This window comes from Aotus nancymaae, unplaced genomic scaffold, assembly GCF_030222135.1.
Source record: "Aotus nancymaae isolate 86718 unplaced genomic scaffold, 86718_ANA_hifiasm-v0.15.2.pri h1tg000033l, whole genome shotgun sequence".
In the NCBI taxonomy this organism is placed as follows: Eukaryota; Metazoa; Chordata; class Mammalia; order Primates; family Aotidae; genus Aotus; species Aotus nancymaae.
In genome coordinates this window covers 1,123,860-1,150,190 of record NW_026988447.1, presented here as the reverse complement: position 1 = coordinate 1,150,190, position 26,331 = coordinate 1,123,860, and the positions used below count along the sequence as shown (strand labels likewise).

Here is a 26,331-nt window from a genome sequence, read left to right as displayed (position 1 = left end):
CAGAAGTGGGCTGGTGCAGGCACAGCCACATGACATTGACTTACCTGTTTTGTTAGTTTTTTGGAAGAATCTAGGAATGTGCATAAATACAATTAAGGACAGTATCTACAAATTGGAAGAAAGCATTTCTATTCTCTTAAACCTCTACATCAAAGCACTTAATGTTCTGATTTCCAGCAAGACCTTTCAATAAATGAAAACCTAACCCTTGGGTTTGTGTTTGGATTCTTGAAACAGTTAGGAAAGACCCATCAGGAGAAGCCAAGTGGCTGCCAATATTTCCTTTTTTTTTTTCTGGAATATTCTCTAATTCTTGGTGCATCAAGATGGAAACTGGCAGGCTTGGACTAGATGTCCCTTTAAAAGTCTCCGCTAACAATACAAGAATATTTTTTCCATACGCAGTGACGTGGGTGGGTCATGGGTGTCTCAATGACAGCAACGTTCCCGAGCCCCAGACCTTAGCTGTCATTTCACCTGCGTCGTCCCGGACGCCATTTGGCTATTGACGTGGTTCTGAGCCAACAAATAACGCCAGCAGCCCTCTCAGATCCACGCCGGCCTGTCTCGCTCTCGGCCGACCCCCTCCTCGCAGTGGTTTCTCCTGCAGCTCCCCTGGGCTCCGCGGCCAGTAGTGCAGCCCAGCTTCGCCCCTCGCCTCTGGGTGGCCCCAGTGCGCGGACTGACACTCATTCAGCCCGGGAAGGTGAGGCGAGTGGAGGCTGGTGCGGAACTTGCCGCCCCCAGCAGCGCCGGCCGGCTGAGCCCAGGGCCGGGCAGACAAAAGAGGCCGCCCGCGTAGGAAGGCACCGCCAGCGGCGGCGAGCGCAGCGATGGCCGGGCGAGGGGGCCGCGCGCTGCTGGCTCTGTGCGGGGCACTGGCCGCCTGCGGGTGGCTCCTGGGCGCCGAAGCCCAGGAGCCCGGGGCGCCAGCGGCGGGCATGAGGCGGCGCCGGCGGCTGCAGCAGGAGGACGGCATCTCCTTCGAGTACCACCGCTACCCCGAGCTGCGCGAGGCGCTCGTGTCCGTGTGGCTGCAGTGCACCGCCATCAGCAGGATTTACACGGTGGGGCGCAGCTTCGAGGGCCGGGAGCTCCTGGTCATCGAGCTGTCCGACCACCCTGGCGTCCACGAGCCTGGTAAGGGCGCTGTCCCCCGACAGCCATGGGGACATCCCGAAGGGCGGCAAATGGTGTGACTGGGGGCGGTGGGGGAAGGAAGGAAGGATGGGCCCAGGGGCGCCTCTTGGTAAAAGGATGTAAGTTGGAAGGTGGGAAGTGGAGGGAGGGATGGAAATGGGGAATAACCCGACTCAGAGTGCCAGGGGCCCAATTTCTGCTTTCCCGTCCCATCCCCCCAGCCCCAAGCCCATCTCCCCAGACCTGAGGCCACCCTTTAGCGAGTATAGGCTAGGGAGGCTGGAGTGGCGGGGAGGGGTGGGGGAGGAGAGCAATACAGAAAAAGCAAATCCTGGCGCACGCAACCCCAGCGGTCACTCTCACTTTGCTGTGCGGAAAACCCGAAGGAATGATTGCGAGTCCCCAGCAAGGGGGGCGGGGGTTGCTCTTCCTTGCAGACAGAAGTAGAAAGATACGGTGCAGGAGGCAGTGCTTTAGAGGAAAGGAGAACAAGTCATTTATCGTTTTACGCCTATTTTCCAGAGGACCAGTTTATCGGCTCTGGGTATCCATCTCTACCTGTGTGTACGTACGTGTTAGATACACTCGCTGCTTTGGATGCTAGGGGAATCTTACGGATATTGCCATTCTGGGGTGGTGGTGTATGCAGACATGTAGGTCCTCCTACCAGGGTGAAAGTGGCTTCTGACTGACGTTCAGATTTTGAAACAGCACAAGGCCTTTCCAAGGAAAAAGGAGTATTCCATTTTCTCTGCTATAACCATGGGAGATGAATAGTTTGTGATGGGGTCTGTATTCCAACTGATGTTCCCAAATAACCATCCGTATTCATCTTTCTTAGAAGCATGTTAAAGCACGTTCTGATTTATGTTAAATTGTGATGCATTTAGTATTAATAAAGAGGTATTTAAAAATGTTCTTGGGACTTTTTTCATTATGTTTCTGCTTAGGAAATGATTTGGGCCTGGTCTTCTGATACTCAAGGTACTGCTAAAGTTATTGGTGCTAATAACATCAGCGTGGGATGCTTAATTTTTCTTTAATGACAAAGCAAGCAAAAAAGTAGGCTAAAAATTCTCAATGCAGGGCCAGAATAGTTTTATAATGATACATGAGAACCAAACTGAGAAGGTATTAAAATAGGTGATCTACAGACATTTTGATCTTCGAATGTATGGTTTATGGGTTGATCAAGAATAAGTCTTCAGGAAATATTTCTTACCTTCAAATAATGTAAGAAAAAAAGATTTGTGTAAGTTTGCTGTCAAAACTCTAAGATCAGATCCAAGGAAACATTTAATATTAACTACTCTACCTGGCAGGATTCAGCATGTAGAATTGGACATTTTGAAACTTAGTTTCATACTATTATCTGAAGATAGGAAAAAATTTAAAATGTGATAACTGATTTTCAGCTAAATCCAATGACCAAAGCCAAGCCATTCTAGGCACAGTTAAAGCTAATGGAAGCATTTGTGACTTTCCTGCTGCCTACTTAATGAGAACTCTTCGTTGCTCTATTTTGTAGATTTCTTCGCAGAGTTTTTTTTGCGTTGTTACTTCAGAGAGATTATATGAAAGCTGATTAACTTTTTGTTGTTTCAAATTTGGAAATAAAGTTTTAAAGTGATATTACTGTTAGAATGTGATATGCTTTAGAAAATGAAACAATGATTCTTTTGCTTACCTATCTGGAATATATAGTTCATCAAGATTTGCAAATTTTTCTTTTAGATTGCAAGTCTATGAAGTGGGGACCCTGTCTCCAGCCCCCAGCTCATGTTTGGCACATGGCAGGCTTGAATATACATTATGAAATAACCTATATTATGGAAAAATACTGACTATACAATATGGAGAAAATGATTCCATCAATAGATGCATAACACAGTGTATTAAAATAAAATGTTTTATTCCTCATACACACAAAATACATTGATTTAATTCCTCTTACAGAGACAAACTCAGAAGTGTTGTACAATATGCACTTTACAAATTCCTTGTTAAATGAAGGAGACTTTAAGTCTATGGTATTACTAATAGACTACAAAATGTCTGTGTCCCTTGTATTTTTAAAAGTATAAATAAACTATTATAAACCACACTAACAAAACTACAAGGGTGGTATCCTCCCATCACCTTTCTGAGGCCAAGTAGATTAGAAATCTTCAGGAAACCAGTAAATGTAGAGATTTGATCAGTATATAAGTTTGGTGGTGCTTGTATGAATTAACTTTAAGAAAGTTTTGGGTAAAAGAAAATGTTCATCATTCTTAAAAGGACTTTCAGTTCTTTTTAAACCACCTTAAGAAATAAAAATGAATATTTATCCTCAGGTACAAGTGGGCTCATTCAGTGTTTTTTTGAGCACCTGTATACTCAAGGTAGACCAGGCTTCTATGAGTTGTGCCTCTGAACAACCCGTAGAAGATAACACAGAAGATTGTCCCTTGCCCTCAGGGGAATAGAGAATTGGGAGTTTAAAGAGCAGCATAAAGGTATGTGAGTCTGCAAGAAAGGTTTTGGGAGGACTGGAGAAAAGGACACTAGGGTCAGCAGGTCAGGGAGACTGCATTATTGAAGAATGGATGACAAAAGACAGGAAATGTACAGTTTGTTGACATTTACGAATTCCAAAATAGCTGGTATAGGTATCTGTCATCACTAGGACCCCTGCTTTTGAAAAAGGGCAACTGTCTTAACTATTTTCACCTTTTAAGTACTTTATTTTTTGGGTTGAAATAACATTTCTGATTCAGATTGAGGAAATACTTTTGAACTTAACAAATGCCTTTACTTGACTGAAATTTTGAGGCGAAGTTGCTCACATTTGTTTTCCAGCAAGAGAGATGTCAGATTTGTTAGTTTTCTTAATCTAGATTCTTTTCCTGAACATTAAATAAAAATAGCAGATTTCTAAGGATTTAGTTGTCATAACAGAAGAACTCCAGCAAAATAAAACAACATATCCCCATAAAGCCATTTCTTGCGGTAGAATCGTCAAGCTAGAGCTTTACTTGGTTAGACTAGCAGTTTATGGACAGATGTTTGTTGATACAATTAGCTCTCTTCCTGAGCAGAAACAAGCGATCTTTATACATGTTTGGTACAGGACATGGGGTGCAGTTGAGCTTGTCTCTTGAAAATGATTCTGTTTGCAAGATGTTAAACATTTGAATTCATCAAAAGGCAAAGAAAATTAGATTCTGAACTGGTCATCGAGGAATAGCCAAACCTATTTTGTGATAACACCTGAGGAATCAGTTTGATTTTTGACCAGCTGAATGTTGGGTCTCAGTCATCATTTTGCATTGCTTCTGAGATCTGCAAAAATCTCTTGAAAGAGGGTTGCAAGTATCGGCCAATTTCATTTAGCAGGACCACAAATGGTCCTGACATTGGTCTCATCGCTTAGGACATTGTTAAGTCTGGACCCCAGATGGGTTCCCTTTGCACTGGGAGTTAGTGTTTGTGGCCTTTTTGTAACTGGGAGGAAGAATGAGCTTAGACTGGGCTAGGGGCTGATTATAAGTGCTCCGTTAGATATCATACTTGCTAGGCATGATCATTTTTCCTGTTTTTCTTTCCTTTTATTTTACACTTTTTTCTTATTTTCATGCTTAGGGACTCATGTGTTCAAACCCAAACATACGCCTTCCTAGGCATGTATATCCATCATTGAAATACAGAACTCATAAAAGAAACCTTTATTAATTTATGTCTAAGTAATGGATTCTGTGTTCCCAGACCACTCCATCCAGAGTTAAATATGAGTTAATATTAGTTTGCTTAAAACACTATTTTTTTTACATGCAGTTCAAGATTGCTTTTGATTGCTTTTGAGAAGTAAATCTGATTTATAGCTAAAATGCTATCTCAGAAACATTCTTTAGAGCAGGGTTTTTCTTTCTCAAAGCCTGGAATGATTATTTTGGACTTAATCTTCTCTGAGTCTGTTAAAATTCAAAGTGTATAAATGCCAATATGGACTTGCCAAATACTGTGATGGAACGTTTAATACTGGCATGTTTCCACACAACTTGAAAAAAAGAAGTGGGGATTTTGATTATTATTTGTAAGGCCTCTTTTTATAACAGATTAGTATGGATTAGTGGCAAATGATTACAATGGAAAGGTAGGTGAAGATAGGTGTTAGATCCTAGAGCAGAGTCTAGACCTACCACACATGGTCAAGACTTATTTTTAGACCTGAATGAGTCAATGCAGCTTTTGCCAGAAGTGGTGTTCTTGATTGATTTGTGATTGGTTAATGGAAGAGAAGGCAAGTTGGGCTTGCTCCTACATGAAAGCCTTTGCTCAGACGAAAGAGGCAGCTTTCTATGACAACTGATTTGAGAGGTGGCAGATGACTCATTTGCTAGTAACTCCCTTACTGGCTTACCATAGGGCCGAGATCCTATTTCTAAATATCATTAAGAAATATAAAATAGCTCTTGTAGGGGGTGACACATTAACCCACCTTTTCTCAAAGTGTATTCCACAGAACATACATTGAGCATGGTTTGATAAGTATTATGCAAACAAAGATAAATAGGTTTGTATATTGAAAGGTTTAACAGAGCTCATAATAGGCTAATGTATATTTCAAATCTTCAAGTTAGATGCATACTATATAAGATTTCCCAGCCTCTCACCATGGGATTTTCTGCTCTCCACCTTCCTTTTTTTATTTTTTATTTTTTTTTGTAAAAAAAGGTGGCTGAACATGGTGGGCTCACACCTGGTTGAGGTGAGAGGCATGCTTAAGGCTAGGAGTTTGAGATCTGCCTAGGCAACTTCATGAGATCCTGTCTCTACAAAAAAATAAAATTAGCTGGGCATGGTAGCATGTGCCTGTAGTCCCAGCTACTTGGGAGGCCAAGGTGGGAGGGTTGCCTGAGCCCAGGAATTTGAGGCTGTAGTGAGCCACGATCATACCACTGCACTCTAGCCTGGGTGACAGAGCGATACACTGGCGCAGAAACAAAATAACAATAACAACAATAAAAAATGGAGCTTATCTTGGAACTAGTGCTTCACTAGCTGGAGAAACACAGCATTAGCCCATTATCATTCCTTATCATAGTATTAAAGATTCATTTGTCACATGAGACTGGAGGTACAGCAAAGAAAAAAAATGATTCATTTGGTAATTCTCCAGCAGAGGGCCTCATACAGGGAGCTCTTCAGGGATAGGGAGCATATGTTTTCCATTTTTTTCCTCCATAAACAGCTAGTATAGTGGTTTATGTAGAGTAAGATTTTAAGTTATGCTTAGAATCAGAGCATGATTCTGCAGCAATGAGGCAGAGGAGAAATAATTTCATTTGTTTGCTTTTTTCTCCCCCTGTCTTATGGAGCTGAAAAGGACAAAATAATTTTGATTACAATGATTAAAATTAGACAAATACATCACAATTCTTTTATTGTTAAATAGTTTCATCCTTTTAACTTTGGTTCGCCTGTTTTCCTTGTGTATAAAATGGGAATACTTTTAAGAACTCAGAACTCACAGGACTGCTGTGAGGCCAAAATGGTGTAATATATAGAAACGCATTTAATGAAGTTGCTTACATTCTCGTTATTAAGAAGAAGGGCTAATTTGTAAATATTCTTTTTTTTACTCTCAGTGTTCTGGAAACTGTCCTCTATGGCCTTTACAGTCAGTTAGAGTAAGCACTCCTGGCTACATTGTCATGTGAGATCTGCTTCCACCAAGCCTGCCCAATGCCTTCCTCTTAGAAGGCTGTTGCACAGGCCTAGTTGATACTCCTGAAGGACTTTTTCCCTCTTCTCACTATTTTCTGTTTGCTTTTTTTTGAGATAGGGTCTTGCTGTGTCACTCAGGCTGGCGTGAAGGGGCATGATCATGGCTCATTGCAGCCTTGAACTCTTGAGCTCAAGGTATCTCCCTCCTCAGCGTCCTGAATAGCTGGGACTACAGGTGTGAGCCACCGCACCTTGCCTGTTTGCCCTTTATCGATTTTAAACTGTGGGACGTTCTTGCTTTTCTTCAGTTTGACAATGAACAATAATCATCAAGCAAGCTTCACTCAAGAACAAAGTGTGCGTCAATATTTGAGAATGTCTTTGTGGTTGTTTCTTTAGGGAGCTAAATAAGTCTAGGGCAACATCGACATTTTCATTGGCAATCTGACTTATTTTCCTAAAGAATTTATGGTGAAACTGCTCAGCTCCTGACTAACTTACTCTTTTTTTTTTTTGAGATGGAGTCTTGCTCTGTCACCAGGCTGGGGTGCAGTGGCACAATCTCGGCTCACTGCAACCTCCACCTCCTGGGTTCAAGAGATTCTTCCACCTCAGCTTTCTGAATAGCTGGGACCACAGGTGCATGCCACCACGCCCAGCTAATTTTTGTATTTTTAGTAGAGACGGGGTTTCACCATGTTGGCCAGGATGGTCTCGATCTCTTGACCTCGTGATCTGCCCGCCTCGACCTCCCAAAGTGCTGGGATTACAGGCGTGAGCCCCCGCGCTGGACGACTAACTTACTCTTTTACAGTCTCAGCAGAAGCAAAATCTCTTTGAAACCTACTTTCTTCCCTCTCCCTAACTTTCTTAACCCTACAGGTGCTCTTTCTTTATGCTTCCATATTTCTTTGGAGAGCTACAGCTCTCTGTATCTCTGTAAATAATTACAGTGTGGACTTTAATGTCAGGGGGCTTGAGCTCAAATCCTGAGGCTTCTTATTTTTAGCTAAGTGTCCCTGGGCAAGTCAATTAACTTCTACCTCCCCAATTCATCACCTATGAAATGACAATAATGTGATGATTAAATGAGGTGGTAAATATAAAGTTCTTAATTCAATATGTGGCAACAATTATTATTACCTCATTATGGCATTTTTCGTTGTTGGTCTACATGGGATAAATATATAGAAAAAATACAATCCTGGCCGGGCGCGGTGGCTCACGCCTGTAATCCCAGCACTTTGGGAGGCCGAGGCGGGTGGATTACGAGGTCAAGAGATCGAGACCATCCTGGTCAACAAGGTGAAACCCCGTCTCTACTAAAAATACAAAAATTAGCTGGGCATGGTGGCGCGTGCCTGTAATCCCAGCTACTCAGGAGGCTGAGGCAGGAGAATTGCCTGAACCCAGGAGGCGGAGGTTGCGGTGAGCCGAGATTGCGCCATTGCACTCCAGCCTGGGTAACAAGAGCGAAACTCCGTCTCAAAAAAAAAATAAAAAGAAAATACAATCCTGGAGTGCAAGAAGCTCCTGTAGCTCCTGTAGCTTCTTGTGCTCTGGAATTGTATTCTGTTTCTATGTTTTTATCCTAAATGTCTAGTATTATGCTTGGGGCATAGCAGCCACTCAATGAATAGTTTTGAATAAATGAAGTTTCTCAAATAGGCAAAAATGCATATCATAAAACAAAGCCATGTTGGTCGATGTTGACACCATGCGTATTAGCATGCCAGAAGTGTGATAACAAGAAAGGATGGAGATGGTACTTTTCTTTTGTGTATGCTTATTTTTTGCGTGCGCTGAATCCAGTTTTGCATAATGGAGAAATACACCAACTACATGTCTTTTCAAGTTTCGGTGCTGAGCATGCTCTGTTTGTTGTCTCACGTAACTGGACTAGTAAGTTTCCTTTGGAAGAGAAGAGTCTTCAAACATTTTAGAAAGTTAAGCTGCTTTTTAAGTGTTAAGTAAACATTTTAAAGATAATGGGTAAAAACTGATTTAGTAAAATTTTAACCTTTAAAAATTCGGCGTAAGACCTGAGTGTTGCAAACTAAGAACTGTGTGCTTGTTTTTTTTTCTTTTTTTGAGAGGGAGTTTCGCTCTTGTTACCCGGGCTGGAGTGCAATGGCGCGATCTCGGCTCACCGCAACCTCCGCCTCCTGGGTTCAGGCAATTCTCCTGCCTCAGCCTCCCGAGTAGCTGGGATTACAGGCACGCACCACCATGCCCAGCTAATTTTTTGTATTTTTAGTAGAGACAGGGTTTCACCATGTTGACCAGGATGGTCTCGATCTCTTGACCTCGTGATCCACCCGTCTCGGCCTCCCAAAGTGCTGGGATTACAGGCGTGAGCCACCGCGCCCGGCCCTATGTGTGCTTGTTTTTAACACAGAAGATATGCATCTCCGGGTTTTCATTTTCCTTTTTCTCGTGAAATGGTATTCAAATTGTGCACTTTGAAATGCCACAGAGGAGGAGGTTTATCTGAGCTAGATGATGAGTCGAATGAACTGAAATTTGAAACGTGTTTAAATTTGCCCTTTTCTTTCCTTCTCTTTAATTACTGGATTGCCGAGAGTCTGTTGCTCTGTGAAGGTTTTCCTTTCTTTGAACATTCAGGATATGGTGTTTTGTAAAAGTGATCTAACAGCCAGTTCTTCCTAATGAAACGTGGCCTAAGAGAAGAGGCTGTTTGTGTTACTAGTGTCTTTTATGATTTTCAGGTGATTTACCCACTTCTTTAACTGTCCCCAGATGAGTTATCTTTGAAGGGTAGGGTGGCACATGTGGAGTATTAAAGAGATGACTCTTAAAGATAAATGAATTACTTATGATAATACACCATGGAACAACTTTCCACTACTGGTAAATATTTTGTTTTTTACAGAAACCTGTTTACTATCAAATAATTGCTAAGCATCATAGTTCTATAATAATAATAATAACTACCTCCTCATCGGAAGACATTTCATTTCAAACAAAGGCTGATTATTTTAAAAATGGATGCAAGTTGTTTATTTTCTAAATAAGCCTAAATATAACTTTTAACTTAAATGCAGGTTGCTAAAAAACCTCTTGCTGTAGTTATGCATGTCAAGGTAATTGGAAGGAACAATAATTATCGCATTTATTTGCTCAATGCAAGCAACTCCTCATATGTTCAGATCCCAAAGTGATGCCGTCTGATTGGACCTATCCAATTTTCTCTTCATATATAGGTGAAAGTATTTAAAATCATAAAATCTTTTCTTCATGATGCAGCTGCTATTCACTGCCATTATGTAATGTTTTCCGTAAGAAATAGCTTATTTCTAGAACTCTGCTTAAAAACTTGCACAAATCATAACCTTTGGCCATGAGTTTAGGGTAGAGAAACTTCAATGTAAAGGTTGGATTGTCACCTCCCTGACCCATATCCTGAATACCCTTTTTCCTTTTCCTTTTTCAGCCAAGTGGTAATTTCTAAAACAACCTTTCTTCATAACTATTATAAAATATTACTGTGTAGGATTCCACACTGAAATCAACTTTCCAAGATGAAAAGGTAGGCCTTTGTTAATAGAACTAATAATTTCAATTTATTTTAGGGAATATTTAATGAACACCTACTAGGTCCATACCATTTTACTTTATCTGCTGGTCATCCTTTGAGGCAATGAATGCCATTGCACTTCTTGAAATGTGTTACTTCATTTTTCACTTTGCATTCACTTTTTCACACACATTGAGCTTGTATTGCATCCTCTATGATCAGTGGATACATTACTTGATTCTGCAAAATGCCTGCTGCATATGATGAAGGAGTTGAAGGCTTCTCTATCCTATTTTTAATGTAGCAAACACAAAGGCAATGTCTGCAGGGGAAACTACTGAAAATGTTAAAGACATTTGCAAAATGAAATAGTTTTTGTCCTTTTTGTGTTTTAGGTGCAGTGCTGGATATCTGATTTTAAAGTACAACAGTCCTATTCAAACATTTTCATTTGTCTCAAATCTCGACATTGTTCAGCACAGATTTTTTATTTTAAGTTCACTAGAGGAAACCAGTCTTATTCATTCTTATTCATTAACTCAGTAAATGTTAAGCCAGGTTTTCAACATAACCAGCATCAGGGGAATTAAGTTAATGCACTTTTGGAAACTGCATTAACTCCACAAAATCAACCAGACCTTTATAGCGCTCACACAAAGAAAAGTCAGCTGCTACATGTATTTTCTCAAGAGTCAGTTTTTGGAAAATGCTAAAGCCGTAAAAATACATAGATACATAATTCTCAGGTGAATACTATTACATAGATATATAATGAATGATACCATGTAGCTAAATAGACTAAAATACTATCTAGACTATAGGTTTTATGTAGGTTTTGATAATGGCAAGATAATTGTGAATGCAGAAGTCACCTTTGTTTTAAATTTCAGATTAGTTTAACTATTTATATTTATAGATTTCACTCCTATCTATAAAATAGCCCTTATTTTTCTTGTTTTTACTTCTATTCATAGCTAAAGAAAATTGGGAGTTTTTTGTTTAACCTGAGTGGTTGGTACTTGTAAAAAATATCATTTATTTTTATTTTTATCTTTTTATTTAGAGACGGGGTTTCACTATGTTGGCCAGGATGGTCTCGATCTCTTGATCTCTTGACCTCGTGGTCTGCCCGCCTCGGCCTCCCAAAGTGCTGGGATTACAGGCGTGAGCCACCGTGCCAGGCCTAAAAACTATTTTACAAAAGTCTTTTTTCCAGGAAGTTTTCTTGGGTTGTTATTGTTTTCTGGATTTTTAAACAGTCGGGCTAATTTTGCCTTTACTTTCAACAGAATGCTAACCGGTTACCTTAACTTAACGACTTAAAGTATTGTTTCTGCTGGAGTTGTTCTTTCTCTCTGGAGAGCTCTCCTTGAGAACTAATTTGATAGCCAAGCATGCTAAAACTGTTAGAAGGTTGAAGTGACTTACGGCCACTTATAAATCAAACTCTGTAAAATTATTTGGCAAAAAAACATTATTAAATGCCATTAACATAATAAATGAACACATCCAAACATCTAGTGAAAATTATAATTTCAATTAGATTTAGGACATATTTTATAATGTCAGTGCTTAATTTTCACAGTTGCCAAATTTTAAAGTGAAATGTCTTCTCATTTCTTAAGGAGACATTTTCAAACTTTTCCTGGAATCAAGATAGTGACTGCACATTTCAGTGTGGACCATCCGGTGCATCTTCAGGTTTATAGTAGGTTCTCAATGCATGTTGAAAGTGATGATCGAGTGAACACTTCAGAATGAATGACACACATATTAGATCTAGTGATACACACTTTGCCAAACCATTAACATGCGTGGAAGTATACCCGCTTCTCCACGTGTAAGGCAAATAATTATGTCAATACACAGTTCTGCCTTCCTTCTAGAACCGTGACCTTGAGGAGAGGTGGCTATCTTTGGCAGATTAATGACTGTATCCACAGTGCTTGGAATGTATATTTTGTCACCAACTGGGGCTTATGTTAGTGCTCCATCCTAGGCTGGTCATGTTTCTTGTTCTGGTCCTTTCTATATTGAGCCCTGGTTCTATGTTGCCTCCAATCTACTCACTGAGATGCAGGTCCTCATTCTGTGCTGAGGAACATCATTCTGGCTGCTTTCTTGTACCAGAACCAAGGTACTAAAAGGCTTGTAGTCCTCAGGAGGACAGCCTTGGGAGTTGTGAACAAAGGATCAGATAAAGTCGCAAGCGACAGTTAGCATTTAATTGAATATTATGTCAATATCTATAAAAGTTATGTGGTCTTATAAAACAGGATAATAATGAAAGAAGGGAAAGTGTTTGGAACAAGATGGAAAATACTATTTTAAGAGCCATGAAAGTCAAATTAGTGATGGTCATCTGGGAGGAAATTACTAATTCCAATTTATCTTGAAATTTAAGTAATTATAGAACATAAACCTGGGGATGTGAGCCAAGTCATCACCATTGTCCTTTTGAAGTTTTAAAGTATGGAAAATAGAAACTATAAAAAGGGACTCTACGTGACAGGTAGTGAGAAAAATTGCCCTGAATGTCTGCAATTTCAGATGTCGTATTTGGCCAGAACCTCAGTTAAGATGGTACTCTCTTTCTTCCCCTCATCACAGCCTCCCACATACCTTTGAAAAGGTGACTCTCAAACTGTGTGGCTTGAAACATTGTTTTCTTTTTTTTTTTGAGACAGAGTTTCGCTCTTGTTACCCAGGCTGGAGTGCAATGGTGCGATCTCGGCTCACCGCAACCTCCGCCTCCTGGGTTCAGGCAATTCTCCTGCTTCAGCCTCCTGAGTAGCTGAGACTACAGGTGTGCGCCACCATGCCCAGCTAATTTTTTGTATTTTTAGTAGAGACGGGGTTTCACCATGTTAACCAGGATGGTCTTGATCTCTTGACCTCGTGATCCACCCACCTTGTTTTCTTTTTGGGTAAGAATCTTCCACTCCAAAGAGATTTAGGAGTAATATGTATATAGTTGAATTTTTAAGTTCTTTTAAACTTTATAATGTTAAATAGATTTCGTAGATTGTAATGTCTAAAGATTAACTTTGTAATTACAATAAAAAATTTATAATTGAGAAATTATTTCAGTTCCGTGATATTTAACTTGAAATGTTAGCAAGTTTATAAATGATATTGGGATATTTAAGAGAACTTAAGAATCACCATACAATTTAATCTATTAGATTTGCCATGTTATGTAGGAAGTTGGGAATATTTGTCAAACAAGGAAACTAAAAAGGTAATTGAATATGTTGTTTTGTATATACACCTTGAAATGTTTATGATAATTTACTTAATTAATTAAGGGTCAAATCTCCCTTAAAAGTGAGTATCGAATCGGTTATATTTACAAGTAGATAAATAAGACTGGTAAACTGAACTTAAATGTTTGTGGAAGACTATGATTTTGAATTTATAATTTATAACTCCAATAAATTGAATGTACAATGAAAAAGATTTTGGAAACCAATCATTTACAGCTCTTTTCTAGTCACACAAATCACCCTCCAGGGCATCCAAAATCTTGCATTTAACATTAGTTTCTCCATATGATGGGTCAGACTCAGTACTTAAAGTAGGGAGGCTTCCTCTTCTGGAAGAATTTTTGCTACCATTTCTTGATTGCAAATGCATGCAGAAAACTTTAGAACTGTTGAACGTGTACAGAATACCTGATAAAAATGCTTCTCTCTATGTGTGAATGCATGGGAAGAATTCTATAAGCTTTCCTCAAATTAGTCTTCTTCAAATTAGAATAACCTCTGGGGTGAATGTTATTAAATATTTAGAATGGTCTCTTCAATGTTCATAATGGGTTGGTTTCAGTATTCCACTGGTCAGCGTAGCATTGGGGATGTTAGTAGTGTTTTTATATTTTCATATGCATGAGTAACACACAATTTCAATTTCTAATTTCCTCTCCACTAGTTAACTATGGAGTGAACCTGAGAAAATTCACTAAAAGGGTATATTCATTTTACTCATGTGTCTAAATTGTTGGGTTCTATGTTGAGGACAACTCTTGGTTTCTCTCCGGCAATGAAAAACATGAACTATGTGATATTTTTAATATTTTTGAGACCCTTTTCTATTATTTCTAGGCTGCCGAGTATGCGGTTTTTATAGTTAATTCAGATTACTGGATAGATGGGAGTGAGGGCACCTTATGCTATTTTAACAAACATTTCCCCTTCTCCTTTGAGTCTATTTCAATTTGCACGAAGTGTTCCTTTAAAAATTACATCTAATTTTCAGGGACATCAATTCAGTGTGAGGTATTTTTCCTGAATAGTTTTAAAACTCTTATTCTTGTTGCTGTTATTATTTTAACATTGAAGCTGAACTCATTAGATGCTATAATTCTGCAACCTCTGTGTACAGGGAAAATAAATCAATGAGAATGTGTTTCTTAAATGAATGTATAAAAGAGTGAGACTTGTTAATATTTTCTAAAAAATTCACTGGACAAAGGTGTTGCATTCATGGACTCCATAAAGACGGTAGTATAAGGAAAACATTCATACCTCTGCCAACATTTTTGAAAGGCCAACAAGGCTCTCATTTGTGGAACACGTTACATTTTCCATAGTGTTCTCAACCATCAAATCAAAGTCATAAGAATGCTTTATTATCAAAAAGGCCCTACTAACAACTTGCAGTATAAATCATCCTAATTGGACAGATCACCGAGAAAAAATAAAGACATTCATTCACCAGGCATTTGGAAATTCCAGGTAGAAATGCTTTCAAACCAGGTCACACTTGGAAATAAAACTCTGAGTAGTAGACAGCCATAAATGCAATACTGCATCTTTCATTTCTGTGTTTGTTTTTTGTGGCCCTAATGTACTTATTTAACAGTAATAGCTAAGTACCTCCTATATGAGTGACATTCTGAAAATTGAAGAGATATTTCGAAAGGGAGCAAGAAACAACAGTGTTTTACCAAGTACTTGGTATGAAGGTATTCACTCTAATTCTTCAGGGAGTTGTAAGAGAGGTGTGCAAGGTAAACCCTTCAGAAGGAGTTGGAGACTTGAGCAGGACTTAAAAGATGTATAAGATATGGAAAGTCAAAGAGAGGACTTTATTCTAAGCTAGTAAAAAATCATTCAAACAAGCCTATTCAAACGTGGGCAAAAGATATGAACAGACACCTTACAAAAGAAATCATCTATGAGGCCAACAAACATATGAAAAAATGCTCATCATCACTGGTCATTAGGGAAATGCAAATCAAAACCACATTGAGATACTATCTCACGCCAGTTAGAATGGCCATCATTAAAAAATCTGGAGACAACAGATGCTGGAGAGGATGTGGAGAAATAGGAACACTTTTACACTGTTGGTGGGAGTGTAAATTAGTTCAACCACTGTGGAAGACAGTGTGGCGATTCCTCAAGGACCTAGAAATAGAAATTCCATTTGACCCAGCAATCCCATTACTGGGTATATATCCAAAGGATTATAAATCATTCTACTATAAGGACACATGCACACGAATGTTCATTGCAGCACTGTTTACAATAGCAAAGACCTAGAACCAACCCAAATGCCCATCGATGATAGACTGGACAGAGAAAATGTGGCACATATACACCATGGAATATTATGCAGCCATTAAAAACAATGAGTTCATGTCCTTTGTAGGCACATGGATGAACCTGGAAACCATCATTCTCAGCAAACTGACACAAGAACAGAAAATCAAACACCACATGTTCTCACTCATAGGTGGGTGTTGAACAATGAGAACACATGGGCACAGGCAGGGGAGCATCACACACTGGGGTCTGTCCAGGGGAAATGGAGGAGGGACAGCCGGGGATAGAGAGTTGGAGAGAGAGCATGGGGAGAAATGCCAGATATAGATGATGGGGAGGAAGGCAGCAAATCACACTGCCATGTGTGTACCTATGCAACAATCTTGCATGTTCTTCACATGTACCCCAAAACCTAAAATGCAATAAAAAAAAATAAAAAAAAATCATTCACACTTCTTGCGTCTTTTTCTTCATTGTTCTGAATGTGATGATATATAAGCATTCAATAAACATTGTGCCACATAATCATGTTCCATTAGCATGGGAAATTTTCATCTACAGAAAATTTTCATTTTAGATAATGCAGTTTTGGGGGTGTTGTCCTTTGGGGCTGATTTCCCTCGTCAAGACAGTAAAACTATTTGGGATGGAGCTAAATATAAAGATATATAGTATATATGTTAGTATATAATATATAATATGATTATATATTATGTTTACATATATTAGTATATATTTATATATAATATAATGTATGATATATAAATATATTATAATGATGCTTATATTAATATATATTATATTTATATCATTCCATAAAGCATACATAGTGTGCTATTATAATACCATTATAAATATCATAATGGAGCTTATCCTAGTATAAGCTCCATCCCAAATGGTTTTATTGTGTTGATGAGGGAAATCATCCTCAAAAGACAACACCCTCAAACTGCATTCTCTAAAATGAGAATTTTCTGTAGATGAAAATTTCGCATGTTAATGGAACATAATTATCTGGTACATATATCATCTGTTATAATATATCATGTATATAAATAATATATATATAAACTTATAATATGGTTATATTATATAGTATATAATTATAAATATATTTAGCACGTACTAGATTGCATTGTGATTAGCAACAATTGATTACTAACACATTTCCTCCCTGGTTAGCTATTATTGAACACTCTCTAGTAAGCCATGGAGTAAAAAGACGTTATGTAATTTTGATTTTGTTAGGCTAATTTCCAGCAGTTAAGTATAGCTCAATTAGTGTTCTGTTTCGACTATGTAATTCAAAAACTATGTTTTGTAAAAACCCACAAAAATAAGAACAAGAACAAGAAAAGCAATGTCGTTTGAGTTATTGAAGGAGAATTCAGCCCATAGCTTTTCTCCATGCTTTGGCAGCTGTTTCGGGGCATTCATCCAGCTGCATTTGTCTAACACTTGAATAATGATCATGCAGTTTGTCAGAGGCTTTTGGGAGAGAAATTCACTATGCAGAAATATTTAGTATTTAACTAATTTTTCCAATTATAGGTTTTTGATTAGGGTAAATTTATTTTGAATTACTCCTGATGTTAAACCCAATCTTCATTAGTGTTCCACAGAATTGTGAAACATTAGGATTATAGAAGTCTTTTTCCCAGCTAGAAGGAGCACTCTCATTTTATAGATGATTAAGTTGAGCTTCAGAGAGAGATTAAACAAGCTGCCCAAGGTTTTGAAGCCCAGGAGCCTTGGAACTCGTTTTCTGATATACAGTTGGACACTCTTCGTAGAGTATTTCCTGTAACAATGTACGCAGATGGAGAAAGGAACCTCTTTCTTATTGGTCATAGAGGGTCATGAGCTGTTAGCTCATGAAGTCTGTGAGGGAGTTACTGGAATGTAACTTATCAGTATGTTTTCAAATCCTTAGAGCAGAGCTTCTTGACCTGTGTGCTGTAAATGGGTATGGGTGTGTTGGAGGTGGATGGACAGGGCCTAGGGTGGCAAAAAATCAGGGAAGCATTTAAATAAATCACTCCAGTAACTTTAAGTACATACAGAGAATGTTATTTTTCTTGGCAGTAAAATCCACTCTCTAGGAAGAAACAAGCTTTTGTTGGAAGACTGCTCTGATGAACTTTTTGGAGGGCTGGGCCTTCAGGAAGGCTGAGGAGCTAAATTGGATAAAAGGAGAGAGACTTATTTGGAGGCTGTGTAGAGAGTCAGAGAGGGAGAAGAGAAAAACTTAAGGGCTGGTGGCTCAAGAGAAACTTTGAGGAAACAGAAATAAAGGATGGGGACATCAGCAGATCTACAGTGCTCCATAATGATTGGTGGAGTAAGTTACTTTGGGAGATGGGATGAAGTGCTTTATCTTGCTTCAAGATAGAGACTGGTAAAATCCAAGATTGCCCGAGGAAGGACAGTTCCATGTAAGTTAATACAATTGTGAAAACTTGTTAGCAGAGATCAGATACGCACTACACCACAGGGCGTGGCATCTCCCACATGACTGACCATTTGGGAATCCTGGTCCTAAGAGAACGTGACCATTGGGAGTGGGCCTCTGGGAAGGGTGCTGTGGTGTGCAAGGGCAACCCTTGGTTATATGTGCCATGCGGAATGAATCGTGTTGTGTCGCTGGAAGTTAGGGGTGAATAATATAAATAACTGAAATTGGGTAAGGTTTCCTTTTAAAAAATCATATTTGTGTTGATCTGTTCATGTGTCTGCATTAAATTTTAATGTGACTGAGTGGAGAGGATTGCTTGGGCCCAGTAGTTTGAGACCAGCTTGGGCAAAATAGCAAGACTCTGTCCCTATTAAACATTTCTTTTAATGTGTAAAATGTTATTTGTGGGGAATCACATATTTTTTGAGAATGTTTTCCAAACCAACAATCATCACACAGTTTGTCAAAGGACTTTATTTCCATATTTGTGAAAGTTTTATGAAACATGTTAAAATGTTATAAGAATCATTGATAACATATTGCATGTTTAATGAACAGCCTTTATTAAAATGAAGAAATATGTAAAGGAACTATATCTGGAATGAAGCGCCTCCATTATTGGACAGAAAATAGTGGTATGCATTATTGCAGGAATTTAAGAGTATATGATATACATGTGAATGAAGTTTTTTTCTTTTGAGTTTTGTCCTATGAGAAACTCCACCAAGATGATTAGTTGATGAATTCTGTTGGTCATTTATAGTCAGGATATTAGCAAGCAAAATATTCCAAAGTCTTCTGGCTGATGTTTGTGTGAAAGGATGTGGTCTCATATGAGCAGGAATGGATAATAATGCACTGAAAAGACTGGAGATAACTTCACAGTTAATTTGGGGTAAAGTTTATTTTGATTATAATATTATATCTGGTGAAAGTATTAAGTCTGAATTATTCAGACAATTGCTTTAATTCTCCCTTTGACATCTGACCTGTGCACAGAGCTAACCTTTGGGTATTAATGAGAGTGGGAGTCCAGAGCCTAGTCAAGTAAGAGATTAGGAAGCAAGAGATGGAAAGAAAGTTCTACCTAGGCCAAGGGTCAGTGCATAGTAATGGGAATGATTTGATTGGGAACTTTTATTAGCAGCCATTTCTTTGACAGACTAATAAAAATGACTTTTAAAGATTCTTTTCCAAGTTATCTTATATAAATGGATTATGATGAAAAAAGTGTGAACCACATTTCATCTTCTTTCTTGCCTTCTGTTAAATATATATTCAGCTTAGAAACTAAATAGCACAGGATAAAACTTGAAATCATAAATTCTGTACATTCTTTGTAGTTCAAAGGTATTACATGATAATTCACAAATAGAGAATTGTACAGGATAGTTGGGAAATGTTTTTTAACCCTCAGAGAATGTCCACTGGGCACACGTATAACATGTAGATGCCCAAAGCAGTTCAGAATTAGAATTACAGAAAAACCCCCAAAACAAAACACTTGTGAATGGTTTGTGAACCCAATCTCACCTGTGTGGGCAGGGCTAATTCTGATATGAAGAGGAGTTCTTCCTTCTCTTAAGTAAATAATAACTAAAATTGGCTTTTATCCAATCAGTTATTCTAAGATCACTGCAACTTTTTTCTCTCGAAAAAAGGAGTTGCCCTAAAGAAGTTCCATTTGCTTTGTCCTCTTTCTTTTCTCCCCCCTCTAAAGGAAAAAAGATACGCTTGTGTTGAAATAGCAAAGATTTCATTTAAAAATACTTTTTAGATAATCAGACTTGCTCTTTGCACAGTGAGATCTTTGGTCCCTGGGAGATATGCTATATTACTGAATTCGTTTCTGGAGTCATCTTTAATGGGGCTAGGGAATCCATTGTGTGGCTTATGAACTGCTGGTATGACCCACCATGCTTTGTGCTCTGGGGTCTCTCTGTGTAATTCCTACAACTTGACTTTGAGATAGATCTAAAAAAGTGAACCATCAAATATTGGAAATACCAGGTAAGAAATTAAAATAGGCTGGGCATGGTGACTCCTGCCTGTAATCCCAGAACTTTGGGAGGCCAAGGCAGGCAGATCACTTGAGATCAGGAGTTCGAGACCAGCCTGGCCAACATGGTGAAGCTCCATCTTTACATAAATACAAAAATTAGCAGGGTATGGTGGCAAACACCTGTAATCCCAGCTACTCTGGAGGCTGAAGCAGGAGAACAGCTTGAACCTGGGAGGTGGAGGTTGCAGTGAGATGAGATTATGCCACTGCACTCCAGCCTGGGCAACAGAGCCAGACTCTACCTCAAAAAAAAAAAAAAAAAAAAGATAATGGAGATTATTGAAAAGAATAAGATAGGCGGAAATAGAATATTTAAGAATAAAGAAGAAGGCCGGGTGTGGTTTCTCATGCCTGTTATCCCAGCACTTTGGGAGGCTGAGGCAGGACAATCACTTGAGCCAGGGAGTTTGAGACCAGCCTGAGCGACATAGCGAAACCCTGTCTCCACACACACAAAAATTACAAAATATTATCCAGGTGTGGTGGTATGTACCTGTAGTCCCAGCTACACAGGAGGTTGATGTGGGAGGATGGCTTCAGCCCAGGAGGTGGAGGCTGCAGTGAGCTGGGATCGCACAACTGAACTCCAGCCTGGTCGATGGAATGAGACCTTGTTTCAACAAATAATAAAAATTAAAATAAAATCAAAAGAAGAAAGTGAAGCCAACTGAAAACACAGAGAAAGTTAGAAAATAAAGTTTAAAGATGAAATAGAAATGCCAAGGAAAAATGTTTATATGTTATGGAAAGCATATGAACTTATTTCATATTATTGCTCACACTTATATGATGCTTGATATATGCCAAGTGATGTTTAAAGGCACAACTTACAAACCTTTTGGGATTTAAGCTATCATTATCCACATTCTATAAATTAGGAAACTGAGACCCAGAGAGATTAAATGATTTATTTAACATCACAGGTTTGTAAGTGGCAAAACTAAGATTAGGATATATATGTATATATAGCTACATTCTTAAGCAACTACACAATTCAGTATGTTAGACACTATTTATTGGGTCTTCATCCTTTCTGAGATTAGCACCTCTCTTCCCTTTTTGGGGAACTGTTCCTTCTTACCATGTGACTTGAGTGGAAGCTGCTGCCATGTTCTTTGACACTCTCTTTCCGTGTTTTCAAAGTAAGCATCCGTTCTACCATCTTTTCTTGATTACACAATGTATTTCCAAATATTATTTTAGAGTCTCTGCATTTGCATCAGATAAAAGAGTATTATCTTCCTTTTATAAAACAAATACTCATTTCCACTTAAAAATGGAACTGCATTAAAAACAAAATTTTGGCCAGGCATAGTGGCTTATGCTTGTAATTTCAGCACTTTGGGAGGCCAACACGGGAGGATTGCTTGAGGCCAGAAGTTTGAGACCAGTTTGGGTGACATAACAAGACCTGGTCTCTACTTAAAAAAAAAAAAAAAAAATTAGCCTGGCATAGTGATGTGTGCCTATAGTCCTGGCTACTCCAGAGGCTAAGGTGGGAGGATTGCTTGAACCCAGGTATTGGAGGCTGCAATGAGCTATGATTGCACCACTGTACATAGCCTGAGTGACAGAGCAAGTCCCTGTTTCTAAAAAAAAAGTTCCAACCCCCCCAACCAAAGTTTTAATGTTATTTTGAACATTCATATTAGATAATTTAGAGACTGGTAACAAAAATAATATTCTGATTTCAATCAATTAATTATTCTAATTAATTAACATTTTATTAATTGCTTATTTAAATCAGATATAATATTAGCAAAAGATTGATAAGAGCATGTACCAGTGACAATTTTCTGAGACATTAAGATTTTTTTAATATTTAGAACTATTAGCCTACCAGTGCATATGTGTGTATGTGTGTGTGTCTACACACACACATATACACATGCATATACATATGTATATATACATATATACACACGTACATATATATGTATAAATATATATACATTTATGTACATATATACAAATGTGTGTATACATATGCATACACATACATTTAAATGGAGTATGTTTATCTAGAAAATCAAGACAGTAGAAACTGAGAGTAAATAAATATTTAAAAATGGAAAGGCAAATGGCTTTTCAAGATAGCCCTGATTTTAGGTCAATGGAAAAATCTAAGCAGTTATTTTAACTAAAGTATCTGGTGATCATAGTTTGGAGGATCTGGAATTTTAAGGTGGGTGGCTCATTTGACTTGAAAATCCAATATTTTTTCTGAAGTAAGTGTTGCCATGGTGACAGAACGGCTTAGCAACTGAAGACTGATTTCATTGGCTGGCTGTCTGCAGACTTGCTTGTTGAGTGGCATTAATATGTTGCCTCCTGCTGTTTTTTATTGAGGAGACCATCTGGCATTAGCTGTATTTAAAGGTACAGTTCTGTTAGACAAAGAATACCAGGTGATATACACTGAGGTGTTAAAAATAGGTTTTGCAGGAAGTTCTGCTTCAAATCACAACCTATTATAATCAGTTAATTCACGAATCAAGACTTTGACACTAGGCATTAAAAGATTTTGCTGTTGTACTTACTTATATTCTAAAAATTTAATTGCCTAAATATACTCTACTAAATGATCATATTAATCTTGATGGACCTAAAAATTAATCTACTTGATAAACTGTTCTTTCACATTATATGTTGACAAACCAGAGATATAGTTTTTAAATAATGATTACTGAAGATGTTTAATATATCAGAGCATAAATAGCTATCAGTTTTTCTTTTACTTTTAAGGGTGATTAAAATAATGGATTTTCAAGTAACATGTATTAAGATGTCAAAGGCATCTATTCTACTAATTATAACTGTTGATTCTAAACAATAAATACCTGTTGTACATCTGTGAAAACACATACCCTCTTTTTTTTTTTTTTTTGATGCAGTCTCACTGTGTCACCCAGGATGGAGTGCAGTGGTGCTATCTTGGCTCACTGCAACCTCCACCTTCCAGGTTCAAGCAATTCTCTTGCCTCAACCTCCCAAGTAGCTGGGATTACAGGCACCACCACACTGGCTAATTTTTGTATTTTTAGTAGAGATGGAGTTTCACCAGGTTGGCCAGGCTGGTCTCGAACTCCTGACCTCATGTGATCCACATGCCTTGGTCTCCCAAAGTGCTGAGATTACAGGCATGAGCCACCGTGCCTGGCCGCAAACCCTCTTATTAAGGAGTTTCCAATATAGTAGGGAGGATAAGACACATGCACACATTGTGAAAAGACAGAAAATGACAAGTACCTTAAGAGTAATACAAGGTGAAGTCTGAGACTGAAGAATGGAGGACACATTTAATAAGGATACTCACCGAGACTTCTGATTGGCTTAATCTTGTCCAGTGTAGAAGAGAGAAGAGAATTCTAGGAGCAACAGTAGCATTCATTGGTGTTATAATCCCAGCTTCTCAAGATTGGGTTCCAAGGTGATGTTCAGAGGATAGTAACAGAGCATTTTGTGCTTAGAGCTTGCTGTGCATGTAGAGGAAGCAAAATCTTTACAAGTAGTTTTTGGCCATATCATGAATATCCTTAAATGCTAGGCTGAGGATTTAGACTTCATTTGTTCGGGAGTTAATAGAAATAGACCATTTGTGAGTTGCTAATTTAAGAAAAAGATATTGTATGCTTTTGACATATTTAGGGAGGTGGTGTGGATCCACCACCTGGAGAGAGATATACAGCCATCAGTTTAAAATGAAAATCATTTCATGGCAGAGTTTGAGGACAGAGGAAAAGATTTAGGGGTCATTTGTTTGCGTGGTGAGGGCGAAAATGGTGATGAGCATAAGACCACTGAGGGAGGGAGAATAGACAAAGGAGAGAAAGTGTATCAGGCAGAGACTTAGAACACGCCAACCTTTTTAAGATTAAATGAGCAAGAAGAGAGATGTAGTCAGGGAAAGAGAGCTAGTAGGTGTAATTCAGAGCTGCAGTCTCAAGATAGGACTGGGGGCATATGACGATGTCAAATACTGTGGAAGTTGAGGATACAGGAAAGGTCATTCACTCCAGCACTGATTGGAAGTCATTGGGGACATTTGGGGAAGTAGTTTCAGTAGTCAAGAGGAAGATGGCAAGCAAATGGATAAGGAGTACGTGAAGGGCGGTTTCACCCTCGATACTCACCATTTTTCTCATCCATTCATCAAACTAAACCTTTCTTTTTTAAAGCCTAGTCAAGTGAAGCAGTGGGAGTAAAGAAGGAATAAAATAAGCTTTTTGAAAGATTACATACTATTTTCAACACACATTCATTCCTGAACTCACATCCTTGTGGCGGTCACTGTATTACTCTTTTCAAATGGTTTTCACAGAGGGCGCTAGTGACTTCTTAATAGGGTGGCCTTATGTCTCAGTTTGCACCATATTCACTGTTTCTGGGGTATTTGTTAATAGAGCCCTCTTTCATCCTCAAAACTGCCCTGGTCTGGATGATAACTTATGAGTTACCCCAGCTCTTAACCACTAATTCTAATGAGTGGTTTTCAATCTTTATCTTACTTGACCCTATTTGATATTTTTTTCTTTATAGAGCTAATTCTTCTTCTTTAGTGTGTCTTGAAACTCCAGTTCTCTGATTTGTGCTGGATAATTCTTCTGGTTCTCCTGACACCCTCTCAGTCTTTCCTGAGGCCTTCTCTTCTGTCCACTATGTAAGTGGTGCCATTGCTTAGAGTTCTGCTCTTGGTTTCTTCTCCTCATTACACACATTTTCCATAGACAAGCTCACTCATTACAACAGATGCAGTTAACTAGAAGCCAGCAATGGAAAAATATAACCCTTGTTTCTCGCCCCCCGAGCTTCAGATTGGCATATCCACCTGCCTAGTACACCTTTACTGTAAGTGAAACTTAACGTGGACAAAAACTTGAGCATTGGAGTGAGACAGAAGCCTACCAGCTCTGCCATTTAATAGCTAAATGATCTTAAAGAAGAAAGTCTCTGTGGCTCAGCTTCCACTCTGTAAAATCATGACACCTGTCATATAAGGTTTATGTGCGGGTAAAATGAAGTAGCACATGTAATGTGCTGAGCACAATTCATGGCACACAACATACGCTTCATGAATAGTAGAAATTATTATTATTTCCCAAACCTTATTCTCCTCCTGTTATTTCTTGTCTTGTAGAACATCTGTCTTCCTGAGTGGGGGAGAGTTCACGTATGGGGGAACATGAAATACTTCTGGAAAAATTGGGTGATACCACAATATATGAGACCCTGAAAGCCGGACAGAGGAATTTAGATACTATGGTGGGTAACAGGGGCTTCTGCAGTCTTGTAAGCATGGAATGATTCTGTGGAAAGTGGTGTTGTAGTAAAATTTGTTATTTTAACATTAAACCAAATGTGTTAGAAGTAGGCGAGAAGGCTGGGCAAAAGGTTGTTAAAGTAATACTGGCATAATTTGAGGAGGACTTGGAAGGGTGTGGAGACAATGGAATGAAGAGGAAAGGGTAACTAGGGAAACGTGATAAATGAACAGATTATTTTATTTTTATATCAGTTCTTTCTTCAGAAGGTTGTAAAATATTTACATCAAAAAGATGTATTTAATAAAGATGCCATAAAACTTCCTTATGGATCCAGAGGCCACCACTGTTTTGTACCCATTTATTTGTGAAAGAGAAGTAAAATGTGCTAATAGTAATGGTGGCCAACATTTTCAGCCTGATTCTCTCAGTACTTGCTTAGACGCTTACTCACCTCTTCAGATCTTTGAATGAATTTTATAAATGACTGGTCCCATTTATAACCTTTATGATTCTCATAGTTACATAGAATTACTGAGATGCATAATTCAGTCTTAAAGGATGTTGGTGTTTCTGGTGATTCTGGCCTGTTACATGACACCTATAGTTTGGATATT

General features: G+C 38.5%; 1 protein-coding gene across 1 annotated transcript in view; it reads left to right on the top strand.

The window, feature by feature from the left end:
- The first annotated feature begins 833 nt into the window (after positions 1-833).
- Positions 834-26,331, top strand: part of LOC135277717 (carboxypeptidase E-like) — a 131,749-nt gene continuing 106,251 nt past the window's right edge. Inside the window, exon 1 of the mRNA XM_064383711.1 lies at positions 834-1,140. Coding sequence (XP_064239781.1) covers positions 834-1,140 — 307 coding nt within the window. The remainder of the gene's footprint in view (positions 1,141-26,331) is intronic.